The sequence below is a fragment of the Oryctolagus cuniculus genome, chromosome 6 (genome assembly GCF_051225735.1).
Source record: "Oryctolagus cuniculus isolate XC-2025 breed Fujian yellow rabbit chromosome 6, ASM5122573v1, whole genome shotgun sequence".
Lineage (NCBI taxonomy): Eukaryota > Metazoa > Chordata > Mammalia > Lagomorpha > Leporidae > Oryctolagus > Oryctolagus cuniculus.
Genome location: NC_142872.1, coordinates 3,119,626 through 3,144,774, shown reverse-complemented (window position 1 = coordinate 3,144,774; position 25,149 = coordinate 3,119,626). Strand labels below are relative to the sequence as shown.

The 25,149-nt window shown below is 50.0% G+C and overlaps 3 protein-coding genes across 3 annotated transcripts; 2 read left to right on the top strand and 1 right to left on the bottom strand.

The window, feature by feature from the left end:
• Nucleotides 1-5,101: 5,101 nt before the first annotated feature.
• On the bottom strand, nt 5,102-6,332 carry LOC100354918 (olfactory receptor 2M3). The gene has a single exon (XM_051828573.3). The coding sequence runs from the start codon at nt 6,322-6,324 to the stop codon at nt 5,386-5,388; it is 939 nt and encodes a 312-aa protein (XP_051684533.3). The 5' UTR covers nt 6,325-6,332; the 3' UTR covers nt 5,102-5,385.
• Nucleotides 6,333-14,863: 8,531 nt separating this feature from the next.
• On the top strand, nt 14,864-20,856 carry LOC100355177 (olfactory receptor 2T27-like). Its single transcript, XM_089335757.1, has 3 exons — nt 14,864-15,772; nt 20,415-20,746; nt 20,847-20,856. The coding sequence occupies exons 1-3, from the start codon at nt 14,864-14,866 to the stop codon at nt 20,854-20,856; spliced, it is 1,251 nt and encodes a 416-aa protein (XP_089191883.1).
• On the top strand, nt 20,245-22,163 carry LOC100352638 (immunoglobulin-binding protein 1). Its single transcript, XM_051828562.3, has 2 exons — nt 20,245-20,624; nt 20,847-22,163. The coding sequence occupies exon 2, from the start codon at nt 20,893-20,895 to the stop codon at nt 21,787-21,789; it is 897 nt and encodes a 298-aa protein (XP_051684522.3). The 5' UTR covers nt 20,245-20,624; nt 20,847-20,892; the 3' UTR covers nt 21,790-22,163.
• The last annotated feature ends 2,986 nt before the right edge of the window (nt 22,164-25,149 follow it).

Sequence of the window (25,149 nt, the reverse complement as noted above, 5' to 3'; positions counted from 1 at the left end):
GAACATGAACAACACTCCACTGCCGCTATGATGGTTAAGATTCTGTGACCAGGCTGGCGCCGCGGCTCACTAGGCTAATCCTCCGCCTTGCAGCGCCGGCACACTGGGTTCTAGTCCCGGTTGGGGCACCGGATTCTGTCCCGGTTGCCCCTCTTCCAGGCCAGCCCTCTGATGTGGCCAGGGAGTGCAGTGGAGGATGGCCCAGGTGCTTGGGCCCTGCACCCCATGGGAGACCAGGAAAAGCACCTGGCTCCTGGCTCCTGCCATCGGATCAGCGCGGTGCACCAGCCGCAGCGCACCCGCCGTGGCGGCCATTGGAGGGTGAACCAACGGCAAAGGAAGACCTTTCTCTCTGTCTCTCTCTCTCACTGTCCACTCTGCCTGTCAAAAAAAAAAAAAAAAAAAAGATTCTGTGACCAGAGACAACAATGTTGTTTACCTAAACTGTGAGCCTCAAAGGGGTGATGGCACCTGGGACTTGGGATTCCTCAGCCCTGGCTCAGCATAGTTCCCTTCCATGTCTGCTTCTCCAATAGGGACGCTGGCCTCAAGAGCACCTGCCTTCTCTACTAGCAGAGAAACTTTGGGATTCAAACACTGGGACAGGGCTGCTGGGATCTGCACGGCGCCCCAGCAGAGTGTGGGAAAGAGGCAATCACTCATCCCCCTGGCTTCCCAAACAATCTGACCGTCTCTCAAATTGCAGGACATGAACACGCCACAGGGCACCCATCCATAATTCAGGTTTCAACCCATAGGAGAGCTTTCCTCTCTCTGGCCCAACATAACAAAATTCACACAGGGACAAGTAAAAGGAGGCATAAGAATGATGCAGTCCAGAGAATGGAATGGAAACTGTAGTAATTTAATACGTGTTTTACAGTAACTGATGACATGAGTTTTAGAGTAAACAAAGACAAGATTTTGCATAAAGTTGAAATAAATTTGTTTTACTTCAGTAATTTCAACTTTATAAAGTTTTCTAAACTCTAACACTTCTAGCGTTCCTACTAAAACAGCTGATGATACACCAGAGAGAAGCATTGGTCAGAGATTCAACAACAATAATTACAAAAGAACAGCCAGTGCCACGGCTCACTAGGCTAATCCTCTGCCTGCGGTGCCAGCACCCTGGGTTCTAGTCCCGGTCAGGGCGCCGGATTCTGTCCCGGTTGCTCCTCTTCCTGCCCAGCTCTCTGCTGTGGCCCAGGAGTGCAGTGGAGGATGGCCCAGGTCCTTGGGCCCTGCACCCACATGGGAGACCAGGAGAAGCACCTGGCTCCTGGCTTCGGATCAGTGCACAACGTGCCGGCCACAGCGGTCATTGGGGGGGTGAACCAACGGAAAAGGAAGACCTTTTTCTCTGTCTCTTTCACTGTCCACTCTGCCTGTCAAGGAAGAAGAAAAAGAAAAAGAAAAAGAAAAAGAAAAAGAAAAAGAAAAAGAAAAAGAAAAAGAAAAAGAAAAAGAAAAGAAGAAGAAGAAGAAAAGGAAGAGGAAGAGGAAGAAGAGGAAGAAGAAGAAGAGGAAGAGGAAGAAGAGGAAGAGGAAGAAGAGGAAGAAGAAGAAGAGGAAGAGGAAGAAGAGGAAGAGGAGGAAGAGGAAGAAGAGGAAAAGGAAGAAGAGGAAGAGGAAGAGGAAGAAGAGGAAGAGGAAGAAGAGGAAGAAGAGGAAGAGGAAGAGGAGGAAGAGGAGGAAGAGGAGGAAGAAGAGGAAGAGGAGGAAGAGGAGGAAGAAGAAGAAGAAGAGGAAGAAGAAGAAGAAGAAGAAGAAGAAGAAGAAGAGAAGTAAAACCACTTATCTTACATGAAAATATGTGCAACAGACATTCAGAACCTTGGGAGGACTTGGATTGATTATTTTATTCATCAAACATTTTAGGAAAAATGCAGTGTTTCTATGGAAGACCCACTATTTCCACAAAAGGTAAATGTTGAGAGGAATACGAGGTTGGGGAAAGCTGTATCTGCCTGGCCACCCCTTTCAGATGTACCCTGTCCTGTGTCAGTGGCTCCCAGGCACACACCCTCCTGCCCCATGATGCAGCCCAGGCCTGCCATTCCCACAGGAACACGCCTGAAATGCCAAGATTGCTTTGCTAAAAACAACACCTTGAGGCTTAGGATTACATTTTGTAGTATGTGAGAGGAAACAAGCATTTGTAGGGCCTGCCCACGCAGGAACAAACAAGACAGAGAATTGACTCAAACCAAACCATGACACCTGCAAGAAGAAGGGTGCAGACTGTGCCTCCTCACACAGGACACCAAACCAAGAAAAAAGGGGGTGCAGAACAGAGGGGAGACAGGGTACAAACTTATGGCCAGACCACATTTACTCAAAGAAAACAAATCCGCAGAGGTGGGTGTACACAGACTGAACCCGTGGCAGAAGGCCCAGACCCCAGGGGCTTTTTTGTATCTTATGTGGGCTAGGAGTGGGGGTGTGGGGCAGCAGGCAGAGGTGAATTCCCACACCTGGGAAGAACGAGGGGCATGTGAAACCAAACTGAGATGCAGGGGACAAGGGATAGAACCCTACTTCATCTCTTGGGCAATGAGCTATAGTGGCTGAGGCTTATGTCTTTGTCCCATAAAACACATTTCACTCACACTTCAAACATATCCTTGGGCTGTCACTTCTACCACACTTCCTGTTCAAGTTGTTTCCACTGAACGGCATGAACTCTGTGTGGCTCAAAACGGGCATCTCTGTATTTCAGGATTTTCCTCACACTGACAGCAAAGCAGAGCTTCCTGCCCATGCCTGAGACACTCCTGACTGACCTCATCTCCAGTCAGGGCTGGCCGAGCCAGCTGTTCCACAATCAGCCTGGTTTGCCATGTTCAAACAACCAGAACAGCAAACCCACACTTCTGCTTCTCAGCAAGATAGGCAACAGCATCCAGATGTGCCCTCGTGTGTGTGTGTGTGTGTGTGTGCCCACGCCAACAGGCTTCAGGACATCAGACACCAGGAAGCGCCTGAACACATCAAGAGGAAGAAGCCTTGAGACACAGGAGGGGTGTGGAGGGGGCATGGTCATCAGTGCAGGGAGTAGAAAGGATTGCAAAGTTCCAGCACACAGAATCGAGAATGTCTGCGGTGATGGATACGCCCCGTACCCTGATCTGATAACACACAAGGAACACAGGCTTTGAAATACCACATTTTCTCCCTCAACACGCACAATAATTATGTGCAGTTAAAAGATCAAGAGGCAAAACTGGGTCCGTAGCTCCTCTTTGAGTCTGGATTGAGGGGTGATTTTCCTCAAAATTAACTCTCAACGTGCCCCCAGAAAGCAGCTGGACTGCGTTTTAGGTGAGTTACGCAGCAACTTGTTGAATTGCTCGCCCAACCTTCTTAAATGAGAAACTCTCAAACAAAACACTACCCAGATCTTCCCCATTTGCCAGATGTGAGCCTACAACATTCCTTTTAATTACACACAGCTGAGACGAGGCTCCAACGGGCTCACTGGAATTTTTCTAAGCCACCCACACTGTCTTTCTCACACCTCACATTTGCTATTTGCTTTCATGGCAAAACAAGTAAACAGCTATAAACTTGCTCAGAACCTCAACCCTTTCCTTTGGGTAACTACACTGTTAAAATGTGAAAAGTGAGTTCTTTCTATGAATACTGAAGCTGTTCTGACATTTAAAATGCAAACAGTGCAACAAGAGTCCAGCACAAGACCTGCCTCACGGTGCTGCCTGCACGTGGCACACAGCTAACACTGTTTGCCACGCTGCTGCTGTGTGGCTGGCCAAGGACTAACACTGCCTCCTGGGGGGACAGCAAAGCTACTGGACCCCAAGCACTCATATTTAGGAGACGACCTCTAGGGCTACAACCAGACCAAAGGCAGTATTAGACCAGGCAGTACTAGAACCAAGAAGGAAGTGGGCACTTAGCGCAGTTAGTAGCCGATGTCCTCGGCCTCCCAGATACAATGCAGGCATTGCTCTAGATCCTGGGAAAGAGCAGCAAATGCATAGAGACCAGACCTGGCCTTCTCCGATGTTACTCTTCACGAGACAGAGCATGACAGCAGGAGTGTCAGGAAATGTATGTGCTGATCCATGAGGTGAAATAACAGCTCCTGGACGCCATGTACACACAGACACACACTCACATACACATGCTCCATAAAGCTCATGGAAAGTAGGAGTAAGACAAGCTTTTTGGTGAAAAATTTTTTTTGAAATTAAAGCATAATATTTTGGGGGGATACACATTGTTCACGAAATTTTGAAGACCCATCTTTTTTTTTTTATAAGAATGGGTTCATGTTTATTTCCCTGTAGACTTGTATGTGTAAATATCGGGATATGGTGAAAATTTTCCTTTAATTTTTTTTTTATTTTTTGACAGGCAGAGTGGACAGTGAGAGAGAGAGAGACAGAGAGAAAGGTCTTCCTTTGCTGTTGGTTCACCCTCCAATGGCCACCGCGGCCGGCACACCGCGCTGATCCGATGGCAGGAGCCAGGTACTTATCCTGGTCTCCTATGGGGTGCAGGGCCCAAGGACTTGGGCCATCCTCCACTCCACTCCCTGGCCACAGCAGAGAGCTGGCCTGGAAGAGGGGCAACCAGGACAGAATCCGGAGCCCCGACCAGGACTAGAACCCGGTGTGCCGGCACCGCAGGCGGAGGCTTAGCCTAGTGAGTCACGGCGCCGGCCTTGAAGACCCATCTTGTGCCTGTATATACGCCAGGGGCCTCCCCAAAACCCCACAACCAAATAACATCACATCATTTAATATGAACTATGAGACAGTATAGCACATCCTGGACTACATCACATAACATCAGTTCCACATACTATAGAAACATACAGTGCAGAGACCCAGGTGTGGTGCAGCCACTATTAGTTTCAAAACTGACCATGTCACCTTCCTGCCATCTCAGCAGGGTCTCTAAGGTCATAGGTTCCCAACTGTTATCACACTCAGGGAAACAAACACACCTGATGCTAAGTGTACACCCACGCAGTATTTGCCTTTTGGTCCAGGGACACGTCTGTTTGCCAAGCGTTCCCAGGATATTTTTTTTTTTATTTTTTGACAGGCAGAGTGGACAGTGAGAGAGAGACAGAGAGAAAGGTCTTCCTTTGCCATTGGTTCACCCTCCAATGGCCGCCACAGCCAGTGCGCTGCGGCCGGCACATCGCGCTGATCCGATGGCAGGAGCCAGGTGCTTCTCCTGGTCTCCCATGGGGTGCAGGGCCCAAGTACTTGGGCCATCCTCCACTGCACTCCCTGGCCTGGAAGAGGGGCAACCGGGACAGAATCCGGCGCCCCAACCGGGACTAGAACCCGGTGTGCCAGCGCCGTAAGGCGGAGGATTAGCCTAGTGAGCCAAGGCGCCGGCCCCAGGCTATTTTGAAACGAGCCATCTCCCCAGGGCCTTCTTCAGAGCCCTCACTACTTCCTTGTTACGGAGACTGTAGATCAGAGGGTTCAACAGGGGTGTGATTACTGTATCAAGTACAAAGAGATGTCTGTCCAGCTCTGGGGAAAGAGTAGAACTCGGTGTCATGTAGATGACCATGGCTGGACCAAAGTAGAGACTCACCACAGTGAGGTGGGAGGAGCAGGTGGCCAGGGCTTTGTTCCTCCCTTTAGGGGAGTTCATGTGGAAGACAGTGAGGAAGATGAGGGCGTAGGAAGCCAGGATGAGGCTGAAAGGGATCAGGAGCAATACTGTGCCCGTGATGAGCACCACTTTCTCATAAACGGAGGTGTCCTCACAGCAGAGCTTCAGGAAGGCCATCACTTCACAGAAGAAGTGCTGAATCTCCCTGGAGCCGCACGTGGGGAAGTGCATTACATAGATGGTATGGGATAAGGAAGCAAGAGAACTCCCCACCCAGGTCATGGCGACCATGAGCAGGCAGACCCTGGGACTCATGAGCGTGCAATATCTCAGTGGGTTACAGATGGCCACGTAGCGGTCATAGGCCATGAGGGTCAGGAGGACACTCTCTGCCGCTCCTAAGGTCACATAGAAGAACATCTGGGTCCCACAGCCGACCTTTGAGATCTGTCGCGTCCCAGAGAAGAAGTCGGTGGCCATCTTGGTGACGGTGGATAAAGTCAGAGTCAAGTCCATGAGTGACAGCTGGCTGAGCAGGACATACATGGGGGTGTGGAGCTGGGGGTCCAGCAGGATGAGGGTGATCAGGGTGGCATTTCCAGAAACAGCAGCAACATAAGTCAGAAGAACGATGGAGATGAGAAACTCGGGGTGCCTGGAGTCGGAGAAGAGCCCCAAGAGGACAAAGCTGACGCTGGCTGTCTTGTTCCTGTTCCCCATCCAGGGTTTTAATTACCTGAGCTGATTCTGATGAGAGTAGGAAAATAAAATGCACCTTAAGGCTTTGTGAACACCCTACCATCTTATTCAACCTTTCTCTCTGATTGTTATGGAGATTTAAATAAAGCCAGAGGTCTGGATATAAGGAAATGTTTTCTGCATGTTTTTTCCTGTATTCAGTCATTTTCAAGTGACAACTGAGGAGGACAGATCATGGTACCCGGTTTACACAGCCAACACAGGAACTGGGGTGTTTGTTCCTGTGGAATGCATTTATCATTTCACGGAAAGTCATGGTTGTAGCTGCCTGGTGTTTGCTGGGACTGTGAGACTGCCAAGACCCCAGAGCATGCCGGCCACTCTATGCCGTGGCCAGGCCAGGAGTGGTGGAGGCGATGTGAGATGAGGAGTGAGATCAGACCGCACAGCTGAGTGTGCTGCGCCTCACCCTGTGCTTTGGAAGGAGGCTTCGCAAGGCAGTGAATGTCAGCGATGATGTTGCCTCGACTCCCAGAAACCTAAAGACACAGCAAAAAGAGCCCCAAAGTTCCAGATGCCTTGGCAAAACAAGCTAGATTTCCTACACATAATGTATTGATCCTTCTCTCTGCATATGAAACACCCACCCTCTCCACAAGACTTCCGATTCTCCTCCCCATGTTTTCCTCTGACTCGATCCTTACAGGATTCTCCCAAATCCTGCTCACTCCTGGGTCCTACCAGACTTGGATCAGATGTGTCACTTGACATCATCTTGCAGGGGTTACACACTCCAAGCAGCACTTGGGAAAGATAAGCCAAAGGAGGAGTGGGCGGAGACCATGATGCACTGCTGTGCCTGATTCATAATCACCGCCAGTGGAGGAGAGGTTTGAGCACTTCCCACGCCCTGCCCAGAATCCTCCCTAAGCAAGAACCTACTCACAAAGCACCTACTGAGGCCCCAAGCACCTACAGATCTTTCCACTTACCAAGCACTTACTGAGCGCTTCCTCATGCCAAGCATGGATACTCACTATCACTCCACCATGAGAGCAGGACCACCTCTGGGGAGACAGCATTCATCAGAATACCAGGCAGGGAGTAGGCAGGCAGGCACACAAAGAACTCCCTGCAGGTGTCATGAGCACGGCGACGGAGGAGCGGAGGTTCTGTAACTCCGTCATGTACCTGTTTCAGATGAGGTGCACGTCAGGGAAGGTAACTCTTAGAAAGCATCCACTCGGGACCCAAAGGAAGAAAAGGCACAAGCTGGCCACTATGAGGACCAGAGGGGAGGGAAGCTCCATGGCCCTGACCTGGGGCTTCTGTGGGTGGCACCTAGAAGAAAGTGGAGGACACGACTTGGTTGGGATTTTTGCTCACTTCCAAAATACCTTAATGAAGGTGCCTGGTGACCTGAAGCCCTGGTTTCCTCATTTGGGAAGCACACACAACAAAACAATGCTAAAAGACAATAGAATCTGGCCACATGCGGGCTACCGGAATCCTCCACACTGGAGTCCTCCTTCATTGTTCACAAACAACTCTGAGTGGGGGCAAAAGCACAGAGGGCAGCCCACTCACCCCACAGCACACAGCTCCTGACCACCCAGGCAGGGTTCCAACCCATGCAGTCTGGTGGCAGAGCCCCTGCACTCAGCCACTCAAACACCTGCATGATGTGCGTTGCCAGCATGGGATGAGCAGGTGCTTACACAGCATGGGCCACAGAGCCTGGGCAGCAGTAGGGGTGATGGCCAACACTCTCACTGTTCTCTGTGAGTACACAAGAGGGTGTCCTGGCCACGTGCATCACAAGGCAAGGTTTGCTCTGTAGGCGTCAGCCTTGCCAGGAATGCTCTGCCTCTCCCCTCGCTCAACCAGCCTATACCTGGATCCTAAGTAGTTTTTCCCATGTTCATCTGGGATAAAACAGCAAATCAAGAAAGGATTTTCTTTCCACTGCATTTCTGTCTCTTCTTCCTGAATCATAACTGCCAGGCCTGTGGTCATCAAAGCTGACTCACGTTAACCGGGAATGTGGTCCAGATGGCATCCGAACAGAGCAATGTACAGAGTCAGGACATGGCTGCCCACCTGGTACGCCGGACACAGCAGGTGGCAGGGAGACCAGAGCGAGGCTGTGAGGCTGAGATAAACACGCAGAGCGAGACTGCGGCTGGCAGCACCCTGCGCGGTGCCCACACGCTCTGAACGGCCCCTGCCTTGGTCAGCACTCCCACCACCCCTGAACAAGGGCTGCTCCCCCAGAGGAGAGACTGGCACTCTGGCACATGATCCGGCCATGCTGTCCCCAGGGAGCTGACCTCATACCTCTCACTCAAGCCCGCAGGGGCAGGCCCTGGGGAGGCGCAGAGACGCACTCCTCCCCTCTGGGCATGAGCTGAGGCTGGCGAGGCAGGAGAACTTGCAGTGCTGGGTGGGTGCCAGCCAGCACCTTCCTGCCTGACCATGCTGTGCCCATGCCCCAGGCACAGCAGGGAGCGCACGCAGGGGATGCCGATCGCAGAGCAGCTATCTTGGGGGAGCGTCCTGGTCCAACAAAACTCTCAGGCGTTAATTATTCCAAGTCCCCAGACCAAGCTGCCGCCATCAGGCAAAAAGTCACACACATGCCTGTGCTCGGGTCTGGACAGCCAGACAAGCGGTCATGGCCCTACCCCGGCCCGTCCAGCACTGCCCCATGCCCGCCCTTCCCACCCGGTCAGCCGTGGATGCCTAAGCAGAGACGCGGTGACTACAAACTGTCCTCCTCGAGAGTGTAAGGACAGTGTCAGGCACGTTGATTAGACAATCTGAGGTGGGTGCAGGGAGAGAGAGAGGATCTCTTTGATGCACTCTATACTGTTTCTAAAGGACATCTCCCTTACTCCCTGAAGTGTCTCTTCCTGTATTCAGCTCTGGGCTCTGCTCCAGTGGTTTCCATTTCTCTTTCACACACACACACCCCTAACCACCACCCCGTACATTTTCTGACTATTATCAAACATTGTAAACTCTTTAAAAAATACTTTTCATTTGGAAATATCTTAAAGGCACAGCCTGTTGTATAGAAACCATAACAGATGAACAAGAGATGGGCCCTGCAATGAACAGCCCCAGCAGGGAACGCTGTGGTGGAGTAAGTGGGTGAGGAAAGAGATCCAAGGAAAGCTACCTAACTTTTCTGAGAGCCCAAACCATGGACTGAGGCTACGAGTTATGAGACTCCTGAAAACAAACCCAGTGGCCCAGGAGGCTGAGGTGGCCCCTGGAAAGAAGAGCAACAGATGGAAATAAGGTTACACCGCTTTAGACAATGACAGAGAGTCCCACAAGGTCACTGAAAATGTTGATTATTAAAAAACTATGGGGCTGGCACCGTGGCACACTTGGCTAATCCTCCACCTGCGGCACTGGCACCCCAGGTTCTAGTCCCGGTTGGGGCGCCGAATTCTGTCCTGGTTGCCCCTCTTCCAGTCCAGCTCTCTGCTGTGGCCCGGGAGTGCAGTGGAAGATGGCCTAAGTGCTTGGGCCCCTGCACCCACATGGGAGACCAGGACGAGGCACCTGGCTCCTGGCTTCAGATTGGCGTAGCTCCAGCCATAGTGGCCATTTGGGGGTGAGTCAACGGAAGGAAGACCTTTCTCTCTGTCTCTCTTTCTGTCAAATAAATTTAAAAAAATTTTTTTTAAAAAAAAACTATGCATGGGTTTCCAACACTTTGTACCAAAGTGAACTTATATTTTAATTCTATTTTCTGCAGACTCTTTGACTACCCTGGCATTCCCAAGAGCCAACTCCAGAGCTCCCGGTCACAGTTCAGTTCCCTGGGACATCTCAGGCCCCCCCATCAGAAATGGCTCTAATGCATGCCTTGGAGGCCCTGCCTTTGATCCTCTGCCCCGCACTCACTCCCCCAATTCCATGACAAAAAATAAGCCACTGTCCATAGTGGGATGTCAATGTGTCTACCCGAATAACGTCCACAAAGCATACACTAATGTCATCTATGAACTGAGTTTCAACATCTCTCCTGTAAAGGAACTCCCAAAGTAACCACGGTTCAAACAGGCACTGTTAAACAAGCATTCCTGCAATCACTGACCCTCGGAGTATAGCCACAGGCCCTGAGATACAGACACTGAGGTACAGAGCTATGCACTGAGGTGCCGGCGAAGATGTTGTATAGGCCTCAGAGAAGTGCCTCTTGTTTTTAAATCAAGCATGCAGCTGTTTAAATCTTGAAAGTGATGGAAGAACTTGTGACGACCATTAATGATGACCTCACTGGGGTCTTGGGAGCACTGCGAGGATTCACTGAGACAACACAGAGACCTTACACGAGTTCCAAGTCTTAGAAAACGCATCATAAGTTAGTTATTATTATTTATGTTGTTGTTATCCCTGCCTTAAATAGAATAGACTGCATTGAAAGGCAGCTAAAATCAACAGAACAATTCGATCAAAACTAAAAACTGGGTATGCGAAGCATGATATGACTGTGAAGAGTGGAAATAAATCCCCTCCTCCAAGAAGGATTTGCATCCCTAGGACATTCCTCACCTTATCTTATTTCCAGTCATGCCAGCGACATCATCCTATATTTGAAGACAATTACAATGCTTGGCTAACTTGCTATTGGGATTTCAGAGTTAAAGCTAATCCTTGAGTTTATTCAACAGATATCAGTGTTAACCTAGCACACATCCAAAGGTGTTTCTGATTGAAAGCATTTATAGGGGCCAGTGCCATGGTGCAGTAGGTTAATCCTTTGCCTGCGGTCCCAGCATCCCATATGGGCGCTGATTCTAGTTCTGGCTGCTCCTCTTCCAATCCAGCTCTCTAATGTGGCCTAGAAAAGCAGTAGAAGATGGCCCAAGCCCTTGTACCCCTGCACCCGGAAGAAGCTCCTGTCTCCTGACTTTGGATCGGCGTAGCTCCAGATGTTGTGGCAATTTGGGGAGTGAACCAGTAGATGGAAGACCTCTCTCTCTGTCTCTACCTCTCAAACAAATAAATAAATAATCTTTTTTTAAAAAAGAGCATTTATAAAATACACTGCATGTACCTGGCTACTTAATGCTTACACACACCCAAACAATCACTCCCACATGTACAATCTGGTGAACCAAAGAAACTACCTCTTTTTAAAAAAAAAAATATGGAATACTTCACGAATTTGCATGTCATCTTTCTTTTTTAAAAAAAATTATTTATTTTTACTTGAAAGTAACAGTTACAGAGAGAGGAGATGCAGAGAGAGAGAGAGAGAGGTCTTCCATCCATTGGTTCACTCCCCAGATGGCTGCAACGGGTGGAGCTGTGCCAATCCAAAGCCAGGAGCTAGGAGCTTCTTCTGGGTCTCCCACATGGGTGCAGGGGCCCAAGGACTTCAGCCATTTTCTACTGTTTTCCCAGGTCACAGCAGAGAGCTGGATCGGAAGCAGAGCAGCCTGGTCTTGAACCAGCACCCATATGGGATGCTAGCATTGCAGGAGGTGGCTTTACCCACTATGCCACAGCGCCGGCCCCATGCATGTCATCCTTCTACAGACACCATGCTAATCTGTATCATTCCAAGTTTAGTATATGTGCTGCCAAAGTGAGCAGGAAAGCACCTCTTAAAGATGAGTCTTTTCCAACTCGAGGTATACCTGAGGTTGAGGGCAGGTAGGAGGAAGGCAGGTGGAGGTTTCATTTTCCTATTGGTTATTTTGGAAACAAAACAAATTCAGGGGCCGGTGCTGTGGCATAAAGGGTAGAGCCGCCACCTGCAGTGCCAGCATCCCCTATGGGGGCCAGTCCAAGTCCCAGCTACTCCTCTTGTGATCCAGCTCTCTGCTATGGCCTGGGAAAGCAGTAGAAGATGGCCTAAGTCCTAGGGCCCCTGCACCTATGTGGGAGACCCAGAAGAAGCTCCTGGCTCCTGGCTTTGGATTGGCCCAGCTCCAGCTGCTATTGCAGCCATTTAGGGAATGAACCGGTGGATGGAAGACCTCTATGTCTCTGCCTCTGCCTCTCTGTAACTCTGCCTTTCAAATAAATAAATAAATAAATCTTTGAAAAAAAATTCAGTGGGAGCAGTTTGAACAAAAAATCCAGGGTTATCTGCAATTAGGAAAGAAGGTGTGTGTTACTGTCCTGAACCTCAGGAGCTACATGACTTTGAATATCGCTCTTTCTGAAATGTTGAGATGACAGAGCATAGTCTCCACCTCACATCATGCTCCTGAGCACACAACAGGAGGTACATGAAAGCATTGCTCAACTGTACGTTCCAGAACAAATGCAACGTGTTTTCCAATCTCAAATCTCGACTGCAGCCCCACCACATTCCCATGTGCAACTGGCTCAGAGCAGACCTGGAGCAGGCACCCAGGACAATCAAAGGATCTACAGGGACCGGAGAGGGCTTCGAGTCCGTGTTCACTGTGTCTCTTGGGGAAACACAACATAGAAAGGGCAGCTAAAGGTCCTTGTCACTGCAGAGAACTGTGCGGAGAAATGAGTGCCTCCATCAGCTAGATGAAATCCCAAACTATGGAGAAAAGCTTTGCATAAAATCCCACCTAACAATACCCAAATTTTCTCATATAGATGGCAAGAAGAAATCATAGCTTCTGTCTACCTGACTTGATGGCCCCCAAGAAAATGGACAAGAGCCAAGACATGCATAGGTTGTCAACCCACATATCCATAGATTCGCCCAGGAAACCAAGGTAAGATGAGGGGGAGGGGAGCCAGTCTCCTTGACCCAAAATCTGTCTTCATTGTATTCAACGTGTGTCATTAGCAGCCTTATTTCAGTGGAGTCAGAAGTCAGTTCTTTGGACTAAGATAAAAAACATTTCACAAACAAATCCAAAGTTTCAGATTAGCTTCTGTTCTGTAAGATGTTTTTACATCGCTGTGAGTTGCCCTTTAAATGACTGCCTTTGAACTAGAAAAAAGGAACAACCCTCATCCTCTTTCTCCCCACTGTTGAACTGACTCAAAAGTGATCCATTGAGGAAATTTCCCCAAAGTGATCAACTTTACAAAACAAATCTTTAAAAATAAGGAAAACTCCAGTAGTGGCCATGGATTACGGGCTCCTCTGGCCATGTGATGTCCGTGAAGGGAAGCAGGCTCCACCTGTCATGTCACCCATCAGAAGCTGGGGAGACCCATTTCCCCAACATCAGTGACACACTTTCTGTTCAAATACATTTTCCTCTTTCTGAAAACGATCAGGAAAATCAGACTTTGCTTTTTCTCTGAAAGTGAAGGTGAAAGGAAAAGAAAATTACAGGAAACATGTAAAAGAGTTGACAGCTCACTGGGAAAGGGAAGCCAAAAGAAACAGGAGAAGAACAGTAAAACACCAGGTCTAGCAAAAGAAAAGTGGGCCGGCATGCTGGATACTGAGGCTTACTTCAAGTCATAGATTCCACCCGAAATCAACTGCTGTCAACTGCTGTCCCCAAGCAGAACGTTGTTCTGCTCTTTCCAGCACCTTGCAGACCGACTGAAATGATCATTTTCCTGACAGTCCTGAAAACTGCTGATCTGCTGAGACACGGACACACCCAAAGCATATACTGACCACGTGCATATGTGCAGACCTGCTTTCAAGGCATAAAAGCTAAATGTATCTCTTTTAAATGGGTATACTTTTAAAGTTTCAAGGAAATTCATAAATATACAAAGCTGTAATACATGAATACTTCACGTATGTTGTAGATCTAGAAATCTCTACATAATTTTAATAAACTAATAATGTAAAAGTTACACTCAGATTTCTAAATATCCATCCTTTCCTTGTGCAGGAAAGTGAATTACTGTATACTGACTTGCAGCATCTTGTTTGTCCCCTCAGTGATGTGCAAGTAGAAGAGTTAACGTGAACAAGCTGAACACAACTCAAGACATCATTTATAGGAGAGCTCTCACAGTAAGTTGAGGGAATGTGGGAGACCCAGGCCCTTCATGGGTACAGATTCGGGTGGTCCAGGACCAATCATTTAGAGCTTTTGTGACTCATAATTTCTTTATCGCCAAGTAACAGGAAGATATCAATGACTGGGGATTAAGAGGGAAGCTGACTCTTAAGGCATCCTTTAAGCCTGAACTTTAAGGGTATGACAAAAATACAATTAATTTGGAGAAGCTTTGTATCAGGCAGGCCCAAGGAGAACCCCAATGATCCTGCCCACTGGTCCCCAAGCCTTTGTGCAATTTTTCCCCAGACAAAGGCTGGACCCATTCATTCAACAATGCTGACCCTAGGTTCAAAAAGACCAGGACTTCCATCTTTCTCTCCCTTTCCCCTCTTTATCTTCCTATCTTTCCTGAAGGAAGCCATATTGTACATGGTGCCTTGTGCCACTCAAGTGCAGGAACTGAGACCTCCCGCTAACAGCCAGCCAAGAATTGAGGCTCCCACCCCAACAGTGCACAGGGCTTAACTGAACACTGACGGCAGGTAAGCTGGGTAGCAGCCACTGGAGCACTTCTGAACTCCCCCACTCTCACGTCTTTCCAGGCACGACTACTCTCCACTAACAAGGCAGTCATGGACAGCAGGAATAAGTCTTCAGACATGGACTTCATCCTCCTGGGCCTCTTCCCTGGCATGAACCACGTCACCCTCCTTGTCTCTGCCATCCTCCTGATCTACACGGTGGCTCTCACTGCAAACTCTGCACTAATTCTTCTGATCTGGGTGGACTCTCACCTCCACACACCCATGTACTTCCTGCTCAGCCAGCTGGCTCTCATGGACCTGACCCTAATCTCTAGCACCGTGCCCAAGATGGCAGCCGACTTCTTCTTAGGGCAGAGAAACATCTCACGGGTGGCCTGTGCAGCTCAGATCTTTTTCTTTCTGACTCTAGGCATTGCTGAGTGTATCCTCATCACCTTCATGTCCTATGACCGGTACGTGGCCATCTGCAACCCTCTGAGATATGCCCTCCTCATGAGCCAGAGGGTCTGCCTGCAGATGGCTGCCGTCTCCTGGGCTGGGGGTGCCTTTTTATCACTGGCACACACTGCCTACGCCATGCACTTCCCAATCTGTGGTTCCACAGAGATTTCTCATTTCCTTTGTGAGGTCATGGCCATCCTCAAGCTGGCCTGTGAGGACATCTCTGCCTACGAGAAGGCTGTGGTGGCGACCAGCATTGTGGTGCTCCTCATTCCCCTGTCCCTCATCTTGACTTCATACGTGCTCATCTTCCTTGCTGTTCTCCGCATGAACTCCCCTGAGGGCAGAAACAAAGCCCTGGCTACCTGTTCCTCTCACCTGGCTGTGGTGAGCCTCTACTTTGGCCCGGCCATGCTGGTCTACATGAGGCCAAGCTCCTACCACAGCCCCAAGCTGGACCAGGTCCTCTTCTTGCTTGGTGCCATCCTCACCCCCATGATGAACCCCCTCATCTACAGTCTGAGGAATAAGGAGGTGGTGGGGGCTCTGAAAAAGGTGCTGGGATGCTGTCCAACCTCACTCTAGACCACAAACATACGGCAAACCTTAGCCATGAGCTCTGTTTCAGCTCAGTCAGCCCTGCTGGACATCGAGGCCTCTGGTCATGAGGTTGAAACTGCAATGGCACCACTGGCTCCATGGATTCAGGACACACAGACGTAAAACTGGTGGAATGTGCTGTGGCCATTCAGCCCGAGTATGCTAGGTTCACACTCTGGGACTATGATCCTCAAGGAGTGGGCATTCCAGAGTTGATGATGATGGTGACAGTAGTGGTGGTGGTGCCAACGGCATTGCTGTGGGTTTGAGGGGAGTCACTGTGGGAGGAGTAGTGATGGTGATGAGGTTTTGCCAAGAAAAGGATGTGAATCAGCGATGCTTTATTCAAGGAGATATGAATCAAGTCTGGTCGAGAAAGGTCAACCACGACAGAAAGTCCAGAAATGTTCGTTTCCAAACTATCCTAAAGTGAAGGTGAAAGCTTAAGAGTGTAAAATGAAGGGGCTTTATTAGATGACATCTACGGCATTTCTAAACCTACCCAAAAAACTCATTTTATTTTTAAATACCATGCTGCCTCTTAAATTATTTTGTGTAATTGTCCTTGTTACCAAAAAAGAATATAAAGACCTTTTAAGTTTCTTTAGTTTTAAGAATGCAAAATTATATCAGGCTTGATGGAAATGGAAAGTTATATGCAGATTTACTACTCGTAGATTGCATCTGAGTTTTTTTTGTTTTGTTTTGTTTTTACATTTCTATCACCTCTCTGCCATGTAGTGAATTAACATTCACATTTCAGGAAAGGATAATAAGGTGAATGTGGCTGAATCTACACGTGTAGAAATATTACCATTCCTGGATGTCCTAAATAGCACTCTGGCCTCAGAATCAGCCCTAAAGGCACTCGGATCTGGCTGAAAAGCCCATGAGAGTATTTCAGGCATGGAAAGCCAAGACACTCTGGCAAAAAGATCTCTGTGAGTGAGATCCCAGTGGAAAGAACAGGTCTTCAAAGAGGGAGGTGCCTTTCTCTGAAGGGAGGAGAGAACCTCCACTTTGACTATGACCGTGTCTAAACAAGATAAGAGTCGGAGAACTCAAGGGGCTTCCATAGCCTTGGAAACTCATAACGGGTGCATAGGGAGATTACTGATGCCATAAACAGGAGTGTCAATTGGTAAAGTCAACAACAGGAGTCACTGTGCACTTACTCCTCATGTAGGATCTCTGTCCTTAACGTGCTGTACACTGAGGCTTAATGCTATAACGAGTACTCAAACAGTATATTTCACTTTGTGTTTCTATGGGGGTGCAAACGACTGAAATCTTTACTTAATGTACACTAAACTGATCTTCTGTAAAAAAAAAAAAAAAAAAAAAAAAAAAAAAAAAAAAGAAAGAAAGAAATTATCAATTCCCAACTTGACTCTCACTGGGATTAAACATGACAATAGGTCTGATCTGATTTCATCATCATTTAAAAAAAATCATCTATTATTTTTCACTTTATGTTTCTGTGTGGGAGCAAACTGTTGAAATCCTTACTTAAGGTATACTAAGCTGATCTTCTGTATATTAAGATAATCGAAAATGAATCTTGATGTGAATGGAAGGGGAGAGGGAGTGGGAAAGGGGAGGGTTGTGGGTGGGAGGGACGGTATGGGGGGGAAGCCATTGTAACACATGAGTCGTACTTTGGAAATTTATATTCATTAAATAAAAGATTAAAAAAAATAAAAAAAATAAAAAAAAAAAAGAAATATTACCATTCCAACACCTGGCAGTGTGAGCATAGACTGGAACTGAATTTAACAGTTCACTGCCGCACCCACCACTAGTTGACTTGGTTGAGTGACCGAATTAGAGAATGGAAAGCTATTTATATGTCATTAGAAATCCAGAAGATTCGCTGAGGAACATGGCTTGCTAAGAATATAACAAAGGACTGAGAATTAGAAAGAATACCCTTAAGTCATCCTGAAATTCCTCTCCAAGAGATGATTGTATTTAAATTCAAAATATGTTGGGCATGGTGGGGGGGGGGGGTATGTGAAAGAAATATTTTGATCTAAAAATTAATATGTAACAAGCAAAAATTTCTAGGACATTCTTCACATAAGAGATTACTGTAAATTATCCATGCAAAGGAGAAATGAATGTGCCATAAATGGCATATGGCAGGTAGGGCTGGGGGAGGAGTATAAACCAGGGTTCTTTCTGATAGTGGTTGGGTATATAAAAACAAGAACATTTGCTCTACCCCTTAGCATGCACGCAGGTATCAGCCATCATTTCCATTTCTGACAATAAACCTGAGTTCCTTGCACTAAATTAAAGAAAAAAGGGGATAGTTTATATAAAGTCTGACCTGTCGGATTAAAAGCATGCTTAAAGACCCAGGCTAGCACTGTCTCAGGGAAGTGATGCCATGGTGTGTGCAAGGCCATGATGATGTTGATTACGTCTCATTAACCACCTGCAGCACTTTGTCCCATCCCATCAACCCACATGCAGGTGCAGCAAAGCAGGGGGTGGATTCCACTGGAACGGGATTCACCCGGAAAAAGGAAGAAGAGCCACGTGTCTGACTCGCTTCTGAAGTCTGTTGGCTTCACACAAACAAAATTTTATATATGCCCTCTTCTGCAAAGCAAGGACAAAATAAGGATTTGATGTATGTACTTGTTTTTAAGAAAATAAAAGAGAAAAGAAAATCACCAGGCAAAGATCTCTTGTCACCAGGGTCTTGGTGGAAAGGAGGCGCAATCAACTAAGTTGGCAGTGAAGACAAGGCAGTCCCAGAAGCCCGGAAGAGCCTACTGCCCAGCCAAAATCTCCACAGCCAGCAGTTACAGGGGAGGAAGCAGCAGTTCCTGATGTAATTGGAAATCTTTCTTTAGAAATGTCTCACGAAGGGGCTGGGCTGTGGCGTGGCAAGTAAAACCGCTGCTTGTGGTGCTGGTATCCCATATGGGAACCAGTTCCAGTCCCATCTGTTCTACTTCCCATCCAGCTCCTGCTAATGGCCTGGGAAAAGCAGCAGAAGATGGCCCAAGGGTTTGGGTCCCTGCCACCCATGTGGAAGGCCTGGAACCCTGGCTTTGGATTGGCCCAGCTCCAGCTGTTGTGTCCATTTGGGGAAAGAACCAGCAGAAAGAAGATTCTCTCTCTCTCTCTGTCTATCCCTCACTCCCTCCTTCACTCTCTCCCTCTCTCTCCATTACTCTGCCTTTCAAATAAATAAATATATCTTTTTAAAAAGGAGGTACACAAATGCATGAAGACTCGTTACTGCCCAGAGTATCCTAGGTCCAGAGGTCTCAGTATCGCCCTGAGATTTTCAACTCTCTTAAAAAGAAGAAAGAAAAGAAAAAGAACTGTTTGATGAGAGAAGATAGTTATTTTGTGCAACTTCATTACCTAAAGTCCTAAAAAGAAGTGAGATGCTTCAAAATATAGGAAACATCAAACAAAAACCTGCCACTTCACCCCACATACACATATGCACACCCATGTAAAAAGCAGCACACGACTGTAAATGTAAAATAGGATAAATCATATAGGACTTCTAAGATGGCCAAATAGAGAGAACCAGCATTCCGCTTCTCCCCTCCTCCTTCAGAGAGAAGCAAACAATAAGGAAATGGCATACTTTGAGGTCAGTATCCCAGGGTGGCCCTGGAGCCCAGCAGAGACACACGGACATCTCTAGGGCGGGGAGAACTGGGGTGGCAGTGGAGAGAAAAACACAGCACACCAGCAGCCACGGCCCTGGCCCCGTGACAGGGGAAGGGGCACCGGGGAGGTCCCTCACAGGCGCCGTCTGCGGACACTGGCAATGCCACCTCAAAGGGATCCACGGGCACCGCAGGTTTGCAGCCCAGCAAGGTGGGGTGGGGGCACCTGGAGCGCTCCCGGCAGCTGTGCTCAGAGAAGGAACGCACACCTTCTTGTCAACCCCCCCAGAGCGCGGGCCCCGGTCAGTAGGGGACAGAGGGCCTGCGTATCCCATCTGCGGGACCCGAAGGTATTCCACTACATCAGGAAGAACCACTCGGGCCTCACAAAGCCGAGTAAACGGAGCAGTGCGGCCGCGATCCCAGAGCCCTGCCTGAGACAGGCGGCGGGGGGGGCTGGCACAGCGCGGGACTGCGGCTCCCCGGACCCAGGAACTCGGAGCCCGTCCCCGTACTGCTCTCCCTCTCCTGCTGCCCCGAGCAGCCTGTACCAACACGGCCCCCACACCCGCGCCAGCCACGCGCGGGCAGGTGCTCCCGCACACCACGGCTGCGGCCTGCTGGTGAGGGCGCGCGTGACCCGTCCGTCACTGATGCCACCACCACCAGCCCTTGGGCGGGGCCGGGACCCCACGCCCTTGCCAGGGCTGCCATCGGCTACACAAGGACAAAACGCCGAGACTACGGCGAGATGTCCAGCTGGAACCCAAGCACAGCGGCCTAGCAGACTCGCCCACGACACACCATCTAGGAAAGCCGCGCTCTGCAGGGACGGAGACGGGGCTCTGCCACCCTCGTCAACGCGGGGACAAGGCCGCGGGGCGTCCCCCAGGAGCGGGGTGACCTGGCCAAGCGCGAGAAAGGGGAGCCCACGACCCCCGAGTACACGAAAGCAGGACGTGGGCGCCGCGTGGCGCGAAGGCGCCCACCGGGTGGCGGGGCGCTCCCGAGGCGCCTGCACTGGGACGACGCGGGGCTCGGCGGGCGCGGGGACGCGACTGCGCAGGCGCCAGAGGCCGGCCCGGCGGAAGCGAGGGCGCCACGCGCACTTCCTGCGGCGCAACCGTCGGCCTGCGGAGCGGCGCCGGGCGGGAGCGGCTCTCGAGGTGAAGGCCCGCGCCGCGGCCCGCACCCTCCCGGCCCCCTCGCGCCCGAGTGCCCCCGCCACACCGGGCCTCGGGGCCCGCGGGGCTCGGGCGCGCCTCGGGCTAAGCGTGCCTGCTGGCTGGTTGGTTTGGACGGAGGCCTTGCTCTGCGGCAGGCCGTCTGCGGGGCCCGGCGCGCCTTTCCCGTGCCTGCCTTCGCCTCACCTGACTCTTCTTTTCCAGTTACCTGTGACCCGGGAGTGAAGCCCCGGCCAGCCTCCGCCGCGAGATGGCAGCGTCCGCGGACAAGGCCCTGCCGCTGCGGCTGCCCGAGCTGTTCGAGGCCGGCAGGCGGCTGCTGGAGCAGGCGGAGGCCGCGGCCGAGCCCAGCGGTTCCCAGGCGGTCCAGGACGCCGTGGCCGAGGGCTTGGAGCTCCTGGGGAAGGCCGCCGACATGCTGTCGCTGCTCGACCTGTTCAGCCGAAACGAGGACGTGGAAGACATCGCCTCCGCCGACCTCAAGTACCTGCTGCTGCCGGCGCTGCAGGGCGCGCTCACCGTGAAGCAGGTGCGCCCCGGCGAGCGTCTGGCCCACCTGCAGCAGGCGCGGGAACACTTCCTGAACTACCTCACGCAGTGCCGGCACTACCGGCTGGCCGAGTTCCCGCTTCCTGGAACCCGCGCCGGCGCAGCCGAACGCAGTGCCGCTGCGCCCGCCGCAGCCCGGCCTGGCCTCGAGGCCATGGCGTCGCAACGCGAGGCTAAGATAGAGAGGTACAGGCAGAGGAAGGAGGCGGAGAGCAGGCTGGCCGCGCTGAAACGCGCTGTGGAAAGCGGGCAGGCAGCGGACGAGCGTGTCCGTGAGTACCACCTCCTCCACCTCTGGAGGTGGGCGGGTATCAGCTTGGATGAGATTGAGAGCATTGACCAGGAGATGGAGATTCTGCGAGAAAAAGACTCCGCAGGAGAGGCGGCGGCGCCTCCCGCATCTCGCCAGGAGAGGCCTCCAGTGAAGCCCTTCATTCTCACTCGCAATGTGACCCAAGCTAAAGTGTTCGGAGCCGGTTATCCGAGTCTGGCAACCATGACCGTGAATGACTGGTACGAGCAGCATCAGAAATTTGGAGCGTTGCCAGATCAAGGAATAGCCAAGGAGACACCAGAGCCCTCTGACACCGAGAGCTGACTGAAACACTTCAGAACCTGCAATGCAGGTTCCGCTCAGCTTACAGTGAGCTTACATCCAGATAAACCCACTGTAAGTTGACAGTATCCTAGAGCAGCAAGATACAGGAAGACAGGAGGTGGAGCATGGTGAGAACACCACAGAGCAAGGGGGGGGGGGGGTGACTGGAAAGGCACCCAGGCTAGGGGCTGTGGCAACTGACAGGTTGCTTCCCAAAACTGAGGGGACTGCAGAACACACCAGCCCCACCAAGGGGAACCATGCAGTCCCCTCCCTGGGCTGCTGCCTCAGCTCTGTGAAACAAAGGTAAAGGCTGTAATCTTGCTTTGCATTTAATAAAGTGTCATTGTGCAGTTGTGTCCTAGATGGTGAGCCAACAGTCTTGTTTTTGGTGTTATGGTGCATCCCAGTTTATCACGGGGAAAGAAACAAGTACTGAAAAGGTAAAATTATATAATTTTTATATAATTATTTATATATGAGAAATCTATTTTAAAAATTACTTAATAAATTGCTGTGTGATTTCTCTTTGAAAAATAATAAGCATCCATTCTACTGCAAAAAAGTAGGAAAATAACTCATAATGTGAATGAGAAATTCAGCACAGAGACTGAAATCTTGAGAAAGAACCAAACAAATCTGGATTTCAGAAAGTCAGATTTTAAAAGTCCAGTTGAAAACTTCCAGGATGCTAAACCACACAGAAGGACTGAGCTTGAAGCCAGATCTTTTAAAATATCCCAGTCAGGGGCTGGTGTGGTGGCGCACAGGGTTAAGCTGACACCTGTCACGCAGGCATTTCCTATTGATGTTGGCAGTGAATTAAGTTTTAGTTCAGGTTCTTTTCTCCTGCAGATGTAGAAATATTAAGCAGAGACTGGTATTGCATGTAAACAGAAAATGAGAAAGTGGAGAAATAAGCTTTCATTCACAAGCGAGTGTGGGCTGCTCTACACAGAAATATGCGAAGTGAATGGGCCAAAGAGTTGCTGATAAGTGGGAGGAAAACTGAAAATGTTACCTGTGGTTGGGAAGGTCTGTCTGAGGGCAGGAGAGTGAAAAATGTACATTGGAGAGGGGCCAGCACTGTGGCGTAGTGGGTAAAGCCACCGCCTGCAGTGCCGGTATCCCGTATGGGTGCCGATTCAAGTCCTGGCTGCTCCAGTTTGGATCCAGCTCTCAGCTATGGCTTGGGAAAGCAGTGGAAGATGGCCCAAATCCTTGGGCCCTTGCAACCACGTGGGAGACCTGGAAGAAGCTCCAGGCTCCTGCCTTCGGATCAGCATGGGTCTGGCTGTTGCGGCCATCTGGGGAATGAACCAGTGGGTGGAAGACCTCTGCCTCTGCCTCTCCTTCTCTGTCTGTGAAACTCTGACTTTCAAATAAATAACCTTTTTTAAAAAATTTTTTTTGCCAGGCAGAGTTTGAGAGAGAGAGACAGAGAGAAAGGTCTTCCTTCCATTGGTTCACTCCCCTAATGGCCGCCAGAGCTGGCACTGCGCCGATCGGAAGCTAGAAGCCAGGTGCTTCCTCCTGGTCTCCCATGCGGATGCAGGGACACAAACACTTGTGCCATCCTCCACTGTACTCCCAGGCCGCAGAAGAGAGCTGGACTGGAAGAGGAGCAACCGGGACTAGAACCCCGGGGTGCCGGAGCCACAGGCGGAGGATTAGCCAAGTGGACCATGGCGCTGGCCCTCAAATAATCTTTAAAAAGAAAAAAAAAGGTACATTGGAGAACCAAAAAGGCACAGAACCGCAGTACCTCTAAGCAAGATCCAAGATAGAAAGGGCACACTCTTGCCTTCCACCTCCTCATCATCTCATTAATCCAGGTCCCAGATGTAACAGATACATCATGAAAAGGTGAGAAAGTGGGAGGCTTGTGACTTCTGGGTCCACAGACAACTGCCTGCCTGCTTACAGTATATCATTGTGAGTGCCAGTTTGAGTCCTGGCTGTACCACTTCAGATCCAGCTCCCTGCTAAAGCACCTGGGGAAGCAGAAGATGGCCCAAGTGCTTGGGCCCCTGCAACTACGTAGGAGACCCAAAAGAAGCTCCTGTCTTCTGGAATCAGCCCAGTCCCAACCGTTGTAGCCATTTGGGGAGTGAACCAATGGATAGAAGATCTCTTTCAAGTAAGTAAAAATCTTTTTTTAAAGATTTTATTCGAAAGGCAGACTTACAGACAAAAGGAGAGGCAGAAAGGTCTTCCATCCAATGGTTCACTCCGCAAGTGGCCGCAAAAGCTGGAGCTGGGCCGATCCGAAGCCAGGAGCCAGGAGCTTCTTCCAGGTCTCCCAAACGGGCGCAGGGGCTCAAGCACTTGGGCCATCCTCTACTGTTTTCCAGGCCATAGGCAGAAAGCTGGATCAGAAGAGAAGCAGCAGGGCCACAAACCAGCACCCATGTGGGATGCCAGCACTACAGGGGGAGGCTTAGTTTACTATGCCACAGCATTGGCCACAGCAAAAACCTTTTTTTAAAAAGGGGATGGCCAGTGCCGCGGCTCACTAGGCTAATCCTCTGCCTTGCGGCACCGGCACACCGAGTTCTAGTCCCGGTCAGGGCACCGGATTATGTCCCGGTTGCCCCTCTCCCAGTCCAGCCCTCTGCTATGGCCCGGGAGGGCAGTGGAGGATGGCCCAAGTGCTTGGGCCCTGCACCCGCGTGGGAGACCAGGAGAAGCACCTGGCTTCTGGCTTCAGATCAGTGTGATGTGCCGCAGTGCGCTGGCCACGGTGGCCATTGGAGGGTGAACCAACGGCAAAAAGGAAGACCTTTCTCTCTCTCTCTCTCTCTCACTGTCCACTCTGTCAAAAATTTAAAAAAAAAAATTAAAAAGGGGGGGAATAATAGTTTCTGGGGTCTTCAGGGTACCATTAAATGAGCAAATGTTCACATTTGGGGACACAGAAGGCTAAGGGGACAGGCACAGAAAACCCATTCACTGTAAGAACAGCTTGGAACTTTCCTGGCCTTGGAGCAGGGGTGTGTATCTAGGGTCAGGCACAGTTATTGGAAGAATCGCTAGAAACTTGCTCAACCTTGGAGCAGGTGTGTACAAGCAGGGCAGGAGAGATGTGGGGCCTCAAACAGAAAGACCAGATGAAAATCTAAACCATGCCATGTTACAAACTTCAAGAGCGCAAGACAATTCTAAAAGTGCCGAATCACATTTAGGTGAGCCATCCCTGGACTGAGGGCAGATTGCTCAGCAGAAACCTTGCAGACCAGGAGCAAATGCAATTACGTATTCCAAGATCTGCAAACCAAGAATATGAAATCCAGCAAGAATATCCTTCGTTTCTGAAGGAGAAATAATTTCTAAGACAAACAAAAACTGAATTCATCACCA